The sequence below is a fragment of the Ammospiza nelsoni genome, chromosome 4, assembly GCF_027579445.1.
Source record: "Ammospiza nelsoni isolate bAmmNel1 chromosome 4, bAmmNel1.pri, whole genome shotgun sequence".
Lineage (NCBI taxonomy): Eukaryota > Metazoa > Chordata > Aves > Passeriformes > Passerellidae > Ammospiza > Ammospiza nelsoni.
This window is the reverse complement of record NC_080636.1, coordinates 45,800,939-45,813,711: the sequence shown is the minus strand read 5'-3', so window position 1 is coordinate 45,813,711 and position 12,773 is coordinate 45,800,939. Positions and strand designations below refer to the sequence as shown.

Genomic DNA, 12,773 nt, shown 5'->3' with positions numbered 1-12,773 from the left:
GTCTTACAGAGTTTTATGGAAACCTGGTAATCAAAAAAATCTTAATTATTAAGGAATCCTTGTGAAATATGTATTTTGTCCTTTAAGAAACACTTGGGCAGGCGAGGTGAAAGTTGTGTTGTTGTCATTAATCTTTAAAAAAGAGGGAATTATTTCTGACATATTTTGCTTATGCTGTTCCCTGGAGAAATAAAAAACCCCAGGAATCAATAGCTGAAATATAATGTCACTCATATTTTTTGGCTAGCTTTTCTTTCAGTAAACAGGTGTTAGCAAGAAACACAACTGAAAAACAAAGATGAAACTATTTCCCTCTTAGTTTTATCTGCTTTATCTGTGTATCATTTGTGTCTGTCCAGTTGTTGGTAGAGCCTTCCTGGAAATATTAAGTGATGTGAAATCAAGAAAGGAAAAAATGAAACATTAACAAATCACTTAGGGTCTTCTTACCTCATTATCACTAATGAAGAGCTGCAATTGGAAGCATGGACACCAGTGTGTCCTATACCCTGTCTTCTTTTAACTCCAGTCTCCTTCTGAATACAGGCACGGATCAAGGCAGGCTGTTATTTTTAAAGCACAACAGCTTCTGAAACAGGTTAAGCCAAAAAAAAAAAAAAAAAAAAAAAAAAAAAGAAAGAAATAACAACAAATAACAACAAGGAACTCTTGCTCAGGAAATAAATTTCCACACATGAAAGCTGTTCTTTGCAGGAACAGCAAATCAGAACAACCTTCAGGCTTTAATTATCCACTGCTAAGTGCTCATTACCCAGTTCTCCAGTGAGGGTGAGCACTGATACTGATGCCAGTCATACCCCCTGGCAGATTTTTACCATCTGCAAGTTAAAAACAGCAACTTGGCATAGAAGGCTCATGGATTCCTTAGTGAGGAGCATCAGCCCCAGCTCCTTGGATTAAGTGTGAAGTGTCTGGCAGAAGACAAATTATTTCAAGTTTCATCCTAGTATTTATGCCCAAGAAATGACAGGCTTTCCTCTCAAGAGGGATTGTGTGGGAAAATCTGTGTCTTCACTAAAATAAGATCCTGCTGTGTGAGATATATATCCTGCAATCTTTAATTGTTCCCACAGCAGCAGAAATTCCACATTTGTTTCAGCAAAGTCTTTAGGTGGCTCCCAGCTACTCCTCTCAGAGGACCCAAAGCCTTCCATCATCCTTCCATTCCCAATATGCTTATTCCTATAAAATAGCAAGTGGTGTAAAACCACTGGCTCCTTGAGAGAGAGCCTGTATTTCTCACTCAGTGAGCAAACAACTGGAACCAATTAATCAGCTCTTGAACTCAAAGAAATTTAACTAACACAGCACCATCTGGCATTGACTATCACTTCTCTACAGAAACACTCCAGTGTGCTGCTCTGTGTATTAGAAAAAAGTGCTTGCAAATGTAAGCATAATTAGGGAGGGTGGCACAGTGTATCTCACCTTCTAAACGAAACCATAGTAAAAAAGATTTTTTCTTCAGGAAGTGTTTCTGTGTCCCTCTCTGGATAGGTTTGTAGTCTTAATAACCATGCAACAGTAATTTATCTGTGAAATCAGGTCTTCTTCAGGGACTTCAGAATGGCCCTTCAGTACTTAATATAGGTATTTTTACTCCAGTTGAAGCCTTAATCACATGGATGTGAGTCCAAAATATTTCTGTCTGTTAATTCACTTGAAATCACGCTTGCTAATGTACGCTTCCCTAAAGCAATTTCAGGCACAGCAATTTCATCCCAGGATTCTGTCACTCCTCTGTAGTGTTCCAGGGCTATAAAACCTCACTGCTGAAGCTGTGCAAATATCCCACAGAGCAGAGATTAAATCCAGCCCATGAAACATGTTCCAACAATTACTCTCCATCCCTTTCCCCGCTCACCATGTGTGTCCTGATGGCTTTACTGACACAGCTGCCCTGCAAGCTGTCTGCAGGGCTGCCATAGGTCTTGTTTTTCATGGATGTGAATAATTTAAGTCCTGAAAACCGAGTGGGGGGAGTTCTTTTGTGTATGTGTCTCGGCTGTGCATGATTTTACACGTGTAGACTGCAGGGGCTGTTTTAAGGTATTTGTTTGGGCCTGTCACGTCCTCGCTTCTCCTGAACAGCCCTGCTAAGGAGAAAGTAACTTAATTCCTCACAGCTCGTTAAATTGATACAACGGCACATAAAATAAAGCACAGAGGCATCCTATTGCTTACCAGCTGCCCTCAGAACTCTTTTTACCTCGTGTTTCCCCCTCCTGATCAGTGTTTGGTTACAACGCTCTGCGCCTCACCGCAGGACACCGGAGTTTCACTGCCGGTGTGTTTTACGGGACGGCTGCTGGGACCTGGCAATGGGGCAAGTAAATAAAGTGTGGTGCGGTGCTGTTGAGGCAGGGAAAGGCGTGGAGAGCCGGGGGAAGCCGGGGGATGCCGGGCACACGGCAATTCCCGCGGCCATGGAGGGTTCGCCCCCAGCGCGGAGGGACGGCCCCTCATGGCCGGGCGCTCGCGCGTCCCTCCGTTCCCATGGCGATCGGGGCCGCCGGCCAATGGGAGGGCGCGGCGCGCATCACGTGATCCCCGCCCGGCTCAAGGCTGTCATGGCGTCCCGGAGCGGCGCTGCCGAAGGGATGGAGGCGGCACGGGGAGAAAGCGCCGGGCCCGCGGGAACCGGCAGCGACACCGACGGCGGCACCGACGGCGGCTCCGGCGGCTCCTCGCTGGCCGCCAGCTCCGAGTAAGGGCGGGGACGGGAAGGGCGAGCCGCGGGGGCTCGGCTGGGGTCGCGCCGCCCGTGCCCAGCAGAGGCTGCAGGAGCGGCCCGGCGCTGCTGGGCTGGGCTGAGCTGGGCTTAGCTAAGCTGGGTTTAGCTAAAATGAGGTGGCTGTAGGAGCAGAGAGCAATGCGAGGTTTCAGTGCCTCCCTGCCGAGCCCTGGCGATATCGCTGTATGGGCTCAGGGCGGTCCCTGCGCTGGCTCCTGCATCAGCCCTGGGAAACGGAGGGCAAGGAGGGACTTGGCACAGGATGTAGCAGGAAAGGTGCAGTTGTTCATCTCAGTGTCCTAAGTCAAAAGGGAGTTCTGTATAATACGTATTTTAAAGTACCTCCGGGGTTTTAGTTAATTTGTATATTTTTTAGTCGGGATGAAATTAGACTTAAAACATCAGCTTGGTTCCCTGTGTTAAGACAGCTGTGCTTTACACTTCGAATGTGTATTTCACACATATTCTAAGTCAAAAGATAGTTCTGTAATAATACGTATTTTAAAGTTACAAATGCAACCTCCGGAGTTTTAGTTATTTGTATATTTTTTAGTTTGGATGAAGTTAACCTTAGAACATTGACTTGGTTCCTTGTGTTACAACAGCTGTGCTTTACACTCTGAATGTGTATCTCAGACATCTTCTAAGTCAGAAGATAGTTCTGTAATAATACATATTTTAAAGTTAAAAAAACACCAACAACCTCTGGTGTTTAGTTTATTTGTATATTTTTTAATTTGGATGAAGTGAAACATACAACAACAACTTGGTTGATTGCAGCTTACAGCACTGACTTGGTTCCCTGTGTTAGGACAGCTGTGCTTGACATTTCCAATGTGTATTTCAGGGTCTAATCAATAGCATTTCATTCAGCATGTTAATTTCATCAGGCTGTGCAGGGCAAGGGGAAAAAAAAAATGGTTTAAATGGAGAAGTTAGAATTGTGTTCAAGCCTAGTTTTATTTGTAGTTGCCCTGTACCTCTGGCTCAGAGACAAAGCTGTTGTATGTACACCTACCTTACTTTATTCCTATATTTATAAGCCAGAAGTCAACTGTAACATTTCAGCCCGAAGCCATGGGTTTCTAATATTTTTTATGTTTGGGTTTTTTCTTTTCTCAATTCTTTCATCTGAAATGCCATTTTACTGTAATTCTTTATGTATGTTTAGGGGATAAAGCTGTGCCACAGATTTCAGCACATAACATATGTCTACTACTTGTAATAATATGTGTAATACTTTTAATAATTTATCTGTATAGCAATTTATCCAGCAGAACTTGAATCCTTTCTAATTTATCTTTCTTCCATGAATGGACAATTTCAATCAGCACAGTTTTTCAGACATTTATCCCAAAGAGGAAATACCTGTGTGGGATCAGTGAAACTATTCTTAGAGAAATGCAAGCCTTCAAGTCTTTTAGCTCCTTTGACTGAAGCTTCCAGTCCTAGAGGCAAGTTGAGGTTATTGTGTAAGCATTTGTTTTGACACAAGAGAAAACAGGTCAAAATTAGTTTTTTTTTCTTTTATTTCTTCTTGCCTTGCTTGGTTTAAATTTATTGTGATGCTACAGGATTAGGAGGGAAAACCTCTCATGCTAGGTGCTGACTTGTTTCAGATTTGCTTTTCCAGATGTCTATGTGGATTTCTGTTGGGAAAGTGAGAGATTTTGGGTTTATTTTTTACAGTACAGTTCCTTCTTGACTTCTCTGTGGAGTGGTTCTGTTTGGGTAAACACAGAGTAAACACCAGACATGCCCACAGCATTTTTTTGGCCCATATTGTTCTAATCAAAATAGAGAACAAAGCTGGAGGACATGAGTGTATGAACTCATGTCCAGGCTGAAATTTTGACATCTACCCCAAAGAAGAAACAGCTTTTCCAAAGATCAGTCTTCTTTAAAGAGGGAATAAAATGCTATCATACATAACAGGAGTTTTTGCTAATCCAGATGTAATTTCTTTGTAAATTTCTAGTGTTTCCTTTTTTGTTTCCTTTTTTGTTTGGGTTTTTTTTTTTTTTTTTTTTTTGGAGGGGGTGGAGTTGGTTGGCTGGTTTGAGGATTTTTGGTTTTTTGTTTGTTTTGGTTGGGTTTTGTTGGAGGCTTTTTGTTTGTTTGTTTTTGCTTAGTTTTGCTTATACATGCCAGAATGTGGGAGTACTCCTTAAAAAACAAACCAAGGAAAAACTTTTCTCGTGTTATTTCTTGCCTACCAAATTCTGAGAGAAGTTGGATCAGAAAGAGTGTGCCCTTGACAGCCTTTAGGTTCTGTCAGCATTCTGATACTTTCTTGAATAAGAACTCAGGATTTTGGAAATCACAAACTTGGATAAATCCCTCAGGTATTGGCAGATTATCACAAGTGGTGGCTCTTCTTTTAAACTATCTATTTGGGCAAAAAAGCTAAAAATGCAGAGGACATAGGTGATGTTTCTTCTTGTCTGCAAGACCCATAGACTTTTCTCAATAACTCAATAACTGGAGCTCCAGAAAGAGTAATGCCAATGTTTGCTGTATTGTTAGTCCAGCCAGATCCTCTTGTTGAGCCCTTAAAGGTGTTCTGGTGCAATGTCTGTATAATGTTCTCCATTCAGCTAAACTTTGTCATTTATCTGTGTTTTTGAATTAATGATTCCCTATTTGCACTCTTTATTCAGTAAAAGTAGTTCTAGTGTAAAATGTAGGAATGTGTGTTAACTTGAAACTATTATAATAATGATGATGTAAATCTCCAGTCTCAGTTTTCCTTATATGCTTTGTATGAAAGAGAGAGACCTCTTTCTCATCTGGTTAGGAAGAATTAACTGGTTTTGTCTGTTCCTGAAAATCTTCCACGCAGAACATCCCAGGTAATTATACCTCTGAGGATTCTTCTTACTTTGGCCATTATGGATTCTCATCTATCTGGAGTAACACTCCATGGTTCTCCTCGAGGTTCATTTGGTTTTTTGCCCTTCAGCAGGCAGTTTTTGGTTTGTTTTGTTTTTCCTCAGCCAAAAGAGTATGATTTCCTTCAGTCTCCTTCCATTTAAATGTGTTTATAGGCTACATAGCATTTATCTCTTTATTCTGGGTGTGTTCCAGTTATTACATCTTCCTTAAAACCTGCTATCCAAAACTGGACATGGCTGACACATCACTGTTGCCAAATTAGGACAAAATTTTTTTTGCACTGAGCTGATGATGTTTCTGTTATATCCTAGAGCTGCTTTGCAGAAATGTCTTGCTCTTGCCTTTGGGTGATCCACACCAGCTGCCAGAGCTGTTTCTGTAGCAGTGCTGCTGCCTCTTTGCATTTTTAGTGTGCATTTCTGCAGATGCTATTTGGAACTTGGGTTTTAAAAACTGTTCCCTAGATTTAATCTTAGATTGTTGTGGGGTTTCTTTTAATGTTAAATCGAAGTGATTTTTAAAATGTTTATCTTCTCTTTCCAAAGGGCTGGCAGTGCAAAGTGTGTTCCCATAGCATTACAGAATATCCTGAGTTAAAAGGAGCCCACACGGATAAACAAGTCCATCTTCAGGCTCTGCACAGGACCACCTCAAAAAATCATGCCATAGTTATATTACAGATGCATAAAGGAAAAAATAACAGGAGAGAACAAACAGAATGGAATTTTTTCTCTTAAGAGAAAATCCCATCATGCACATGAATGTAATTACTAATTAAAACTTGCATGTCAAAGAAATGTTTGTTTTCTGAAAAGAGAATACTGCTTTTTGCAATGGCTGTTTTCCTCTAAGGAAAGCAGAAGAAATTTGAAGAAACAATTTTACTGGTGAGAGGGATGTCTCTCCTTGCCATATCCATCATTTATCTAAAACAAGCTCTAATCCTTGTGGCAGACTTAAAGCAGTTGAGCTGTCAATGTTCAGGAGGCAACAATTATTTTTCCTGCTTTTTATTCAACCCTTGCATTCTCTCTGTCCCCTCCCTACTTAAAATAATCAGATCTCACTTGCACAGTGATCTTCCTTATCAGAACTCATTGATCATTCTTTCTTTTCCAGTGATCTTGAGCCTGAGTGGTTGGATAGTGTGCAGAAAAATGGAGAATTATTTTATTTAGAGTTAAGTGGAAGTGAAGAAGAAGTTCTGCTTCAGAACAGCTGTCCAGAAATGCCAGCAGTGAATCATGTGAGGTTTCGTGAAAACGAAGCTGAAATCATTCAAGAGGGATCACGAAAGGAAAGGAAGTATGAACTGAAGAAATGGACCAAAATGCTAAAAAAGAAGAGTCTTTTACCAAAGAGTTCTGGTAAGAAAGGCAGTGGAAGCTGCAATGAGCACCCCTCTGGTCCTACTTCCATACTGAAGCACCGCTCTGCTCAGAAAATGGGTGTCACTGTTCAGCACAAGTACAAAGATGTGTCTGTGTATGTAAATCCCAGAAAACTCTCCAGTGCTGGGGAAGAAGAGCAGCAGAGGCTGCTGGAAGCCTTAGTAGGGATTGTCCATCAGTCCTCATGGAGCAGCAGAAGAGTGGAAAAACAAGGCAGGAAGGATAAAGCTACCAGAGGAGCCAGTGAGGAGAAGCTTGTGGTACATGGCTTGGTGCCAGGTAGTTCTGCAATGAAAACTGGTCAAATCTTGATTGGTAAGTAATTGAAGGAATAGCCAATTGCTGCACTCTTCCTTTAATGTGAAGATTTGTGGGATTTTTGCTGGTTGAGGCAGCTGACTTGAATATTCTCGAGATGTAAGCAATTACATCAGTTCTGCAGGGGTTGCTTTATGTTATTGCATCTGATGGTTTGGTACCCTGTCAGTTTTACTGTGTTACTGCTTTTTAGAACATGTGGCATAACATAAAAGGTGTTAGTTAATACAGTGAGGAGATGAGCATCCCTTAGTGTTCAGAGGCTGAGCAGCTTGGAGCAAGAAATACCCCACCACCACCTTTGACTTAGGATTTTAGCTGAGGATTTCCTCAGTAGTTAAGTGGGACTGGAGCAAACCTATAGCCTGGCATATACTGTATGTAGATTTCCTTCTTCTCCACAGGATCCCCCTTAGATAAAAAGCTTTGCTTATATATGCTTTAAATGGATTTTGTGTCATAAAAATGAGGGGAGAAATACTGAGTAAGATACATTCTTATATTACAAACTTTCCCCACAGCCTTGTTTGGTTATTTTTCTATTTAGCAAGTCCAACAGCAGCTTCCTCAGCAGTTGTGACTTTGGGAGGCTCCAGATCCATGGCAGGGCTGCAGTTTGGGGAGGCAGTGAGCCAGTACAGCCTTTGTGGTGGTTTGGCAGTCAGGCCCTTCCATGAGCTGATGAAATAAGCTGGCAGGAACCTCACCCAGAAGAGAAATTGGCTGTCTAGTATTTTGCTGGTGCAGTAAGTTAAACTTGGGTCACAGAAGGTCTGACAGGCACCCAAATGTGAACGATGGAGGGGAATAAACTGCTGTCAGGGGTAATGAGGGAGCAGAAATTCTCCCATTCCCAGCACTGAGGCCACTCAAAACTTGGCACTCACAGGACATCAACCTCAGAGACAGTAAACGTGAGACAACCAGGCCACATCTTTAAAGGGTGAAAAATTATTTAATTACCCTTGAAGATGGTTGCTCACAGAGTGGGAGAGCAAAGATGTGAGGTTGGTTAGAAGATCATTAAAAATCTGAATGCTATAAGTGTAGGGGGACACAGTATGGGTAAATGAAGGTGGTACAGAATGTAACCTTATCCCCAGTGAGTTGCAGTTGGAGCAATTACTAAAGATTAGGAGCAGGCCTGATGTTAACAGGCCACACCTGCAGCCAATAAGAGCAGTGGTATAAAAGAGTGGATTGGTGGGCTCTGGAGTCAGATGGCTGCTGCAAGGACCAGGAGCAGTCAGTGCTCAGAAGAGATGCCTGCGAGAAATATTGAGGAGGTATGAAACTGTGGTGATACAGAACTTTTGCAATGTACTGATAATAGAACTCCTGCAATATAATGACAGCAAATGGTGGCCCCAACATGATTCAGGAAAGAGGACTTGACTATATGACCTTGTGGATTTGGGGAAACAATATTTGACCATATAACCCTGTAAATTTGAGGAAGAGGACTTGACTACTAAACTATTGGTAGAATATATCAATTACAGCTATTAGTGTTTGTTAAATAGGAGTATAAAAGATTTTGAAGAAAAGTACTTTGTAAACTGAGAAAAGCTACAAAACTGACCCAACACTCAGAAATATATATTTGTCCTGTGATATATTGTCTGAGCATCTGTATAACTATTGGTTCTGAATGAAGTATATGACTATGTCATAATGTTAATTTACTTGAATATGTATTTCTAGAAATGCTGCAACTCTGTAATTAAAAGAAAAAGGGGGAATTGTAGGGGGATACAGTATGGGTAAATGAAGGTGGTACAGAATGTAATCTTATTCCCCAATGAGTTGCAGCTGAACCAATTACTAAAGATTAGGAGCAGGCCTGATGTTAACAGGCCACACCTGTGGCCAATAAGAGCAGTGGTACAAAAGTGGATTGGGGGGATCTGGAGTCAGATGGCTGCTGCAAGGACCAGAAGAAACAGTGCTTAGAGGAGCTGACTGTGAGAAACATAGAGGAGGTATGGAACTCTGGTGATATGGAATCCTTGCACTATAATGATAAAAAAACCTTTGGTATATAAGACAACACCCTTGCACTATAATGATAATAGAACTCTTGTTATATAAGACAACATCTAAGTAGCACAAATCCTACAAAGTCAGCATGAGTGCTTTTGAAATTCTGGTGTTGTGTGTGTAAAAAGGCACATCAGTGCTTCAACTGGGTGATTGCTCCAGCATGAGTTTTTGCTAGAGATGCTGAAGAATACTCCAGAGGGAGAATTGGATAACTTTCAAATTTTACCAGCAAGAACTGATTAGTCAAGAAGTGGGGGATGTGAGGGAGGAGAGAGCGAGTTTCCACTTGATCTGCTTAAGGGTGTTTAATCTAATTAGTGTAAGAGTGGGTGTTTGTAACCTGGGAGTTAATTTGGGGACACAGATTTGCATATAATATTTTTGTGAGGGCAGGTGTGAAGTCTCACCAGTGTAGGCAAGTACCAGATCCAGGAGATCAAGGTGTCCTAACCAGAGACAGTATTTAATCTACTGCACTTAATGCTTCCCAGATCTAGTGGGGACAAAAACTGTGGGTTTGTTTTTTGCTTGTTTGAAATAGAAGAACATTTAACTTCATTTAAGAGGAGTCTTGCACTTTATTATGTCCCAGGCTATCATCAGCCCTTTTTTTGCACATTGGAAATGAAATAGTTTTAAGCATACTGGGGTTATTCAGCTCCTAACTGGGAAAATGAGCTGTGTTCAGTGCCAACAGTGGGAAATATATCATTTTCATATAAAAATACTTTCAAATTATATATCTATAGTGAAGCTGAGTACTCTGGAATTTTTATGTGGTGTCTAGAAATAGGGATGCTTTGCATAAATTCGATGCTCAGATTTCAGTCTTGTCTGCATAAAGACTATACAGTAAAAAAATGCTGTTCTTGTCAAAAATCTGTTGGGTTTACTGCTTCTGTACTTCACATCACAGGATGGGATAGCTGTGGTGTACACCTAGAGCCTGTTTTAGAAGTAACTAGAGTTCAATAGGTAGCTCCTCAGATCATCACAGCAGCTGAAGCTGGACAGAAAGATCAAGCACAATAACAGCAGAACTTTGCCTTTCAGTTGTTGTTGATCAAAGCAGGTTTTAGGAGTCATATGGAGAATTGCAGAAACAGCCAGTAAAGGATGTTTTTGTGCTCAGTCTAAAGCTGAAGAATTAGCACAAAGTGAGCAGCTTCTTAGGTCATCAAAATGAGGAATACCTTATCAGCACAGGATGATGCCTGCTGGCTGCTCTGCTGATAACTTTGTTTATAGCCAGTGACCTGTATGTGTATAAACATTAACCTGCTCTTGTTTAGCTTTATAATATTTCAGTGGTCCAGACCAGCTTGGCAGTAGTCTTTTGTGAGCCAAATCCAAATTATCTTTAAAAATACATGCTTTAAAATGACATCTGGTTGTCTTCCTGGTCACCAGTTTGCAGCACTCATTTTGACTCACAAAGTGGTTTATGCTTCAGCATTTTTAGAACTTCTTTTTCCATCCTTAATAATCACTTTCCTCAGGTGGCTTCCCCTATTTGCTTTGAAATGTGTGTCCTTTATAGCTTTGAACACTTCAAATATCTGTTTATTATTTGCACAACGCACTTTAATTTTTGGTTTGAAGGTTGCATATGGAAGTCGTAAGTCTTGTTGCTGTACTTTATTAACCAAGTGGAAAGCAGGCACTGACCATAAGAAAGTAAACACAACAGTTTTGCAAGCTAAAAAACCCTGCTGCTTTGTAACTCAAAGAAGATGGCACTCAATCCATGTGTTGTTTATCAGTTTCTTTATTTTTATTTTTTTTTTTTTACATTTAGCAGGCCAGCATCCATCTTAAATTTTCAAAACAGAAAAGCCCTCATTGATTTTTAAACTCGCTGCCACTTTGATTTTGGCTAAGATGAAATACAGTTGCTTCTATCTTGTGCTTTTTAAGTGTCTTTTGTATTTTTGGCAAAACATTTTCCTTACTTCGCTTAATCTGTAACATTATGCAGAGTTTGGTCTGCTGTGGAAGACTTTGAGCATATTTTCAAAAATGAAAACCTCAAAATATGTTTAGATCCTCACAAAAAAGGGTTGTGATAGGTAATGCCATTATAATTTGGTTCCCAGTCCCCTTCAAATTGAAACATGTTGGCTTCATGCCAGGGAAAAGTTCTTTTAAATGCTGTTGAGCATCATTTTTATCGTAAAAAATTAATTCCAGTGACACTGAAAATGCAGTAAAGCTCTTTTCATCAGCGAAATGTACTGTTGTTATCCTCTTTGAAAGAATCTTAATGCTCTTATAGCCAAATAGCTCAGCATGAATCTTCTCAGTATGATACTTTATCAGTGTGTACAATTGTCAAAAAATTGTGAAAACTCCCCCCGGACAAGAAGTAATTGTGTTTGATAGTAAAGATGGGCTATAATAATCCAGTTTTGAACATGTATGCAAAAGCTACAGCTGCTATTGCAGATTTCAATTGAAAGGTTTATGTCCTTAGAGTCCTGTCAGAAAAAAAAAGCCCTTGAAAGGACCAAAATACTGGGAGAGATTGTGATTTATATGTGGAATTACCATACATGGTGTATTTGTTGAAAAGACTCTCCAGAGCAGACATGTTGGGCTCACAGGATGGAAACAGAGTTTGTGTAAGCTTTGCTGTGCTCTCACTGTGGCATTTGGGATGTGGCTTTTATTCTTTTACTCTCCTCTTGAGGCACAGCAGCACTGGTGTGGATGAAAGCAGCCTGCTAACATATAAAACAAGCAATTGATCTGCCTTTCTTCAGTAGGAATGCATTCCATAGTTTGCCTTTTTTGGAAAGGCATATGGGAACTTTTCTAAGTGCTCCCACCAACTCATTACCAAGAATGGAGCAAACGAAATATCAGGATTCCATGACAAAAGTCTCCTCCATCCTCTCCCATGGGAACAATTTTATTTTGATAATATCAGGAGAAAAAATGTGCCCTTCCCATCACAGTATGGAAGTTGTGCTCAATTGTCAGTCAGTGTCCCTGGGCTTAATCCAGTGGGCATCTACTTTTGCAAATGGTGCTTGCAGGTTTGTCTCTAGGGAAGGGATGGTTAACAGAAATCATGGTCTTGTGCCTCAAGTGGCAAAGAGATAGGCAGCTCTGAAATAAACGTTCTAGGGGTGCCAAAGTCTTTCCTAAACTCTGTCCTTAAAGAGGCAGGAATAATTCCAGCAGCTGTGTGCAGACTGGGTGTTTGAGATCAACACACACTGGTCTGAGTTGCTGCTGACTGGGTGGGAGAAGTCTCTTCTGATGAGAAGAAATAAAATAGAGAGAGTTCTGTTTCATCACTCAGGTAAAGTACAGCCCTGCTTAGCATTGTGCAGATAACATGCATGGCTGTCTTAAAGTTTCTTTGT

The 12,773-nt window shown here is 40.8% G+C and overlaps 1 protein-coding gene across 1 annotated transcript in view; it reads left to right on the top strand.

Moving 5' to 3' along the window:
- The first annotated feature begins 2,568 nt into the window (after positions 1-2,568).
- INTU (inturned planar cell polarity protein) overlaps positions 2,569-12,773 on the top strand; it is a 35,035-nt gene continuing 24,830 nt past the window's right edge. Inside the window, exons 1-2 of the mRNA XM_059470463.1 lie at positions 2,569-2,728; positions 6,770-7,356. Coding sequence (XP_059326446.1) covers positions 2,592-2,728; positions 6,770-7,356 — 724 coding nt within the window. The 5' untranslated portion in view covers positions 2,569-2,591. The remainder of the gene's footprint in view (positions 2,729-6,769; positions 7,357-12,773) is intronic.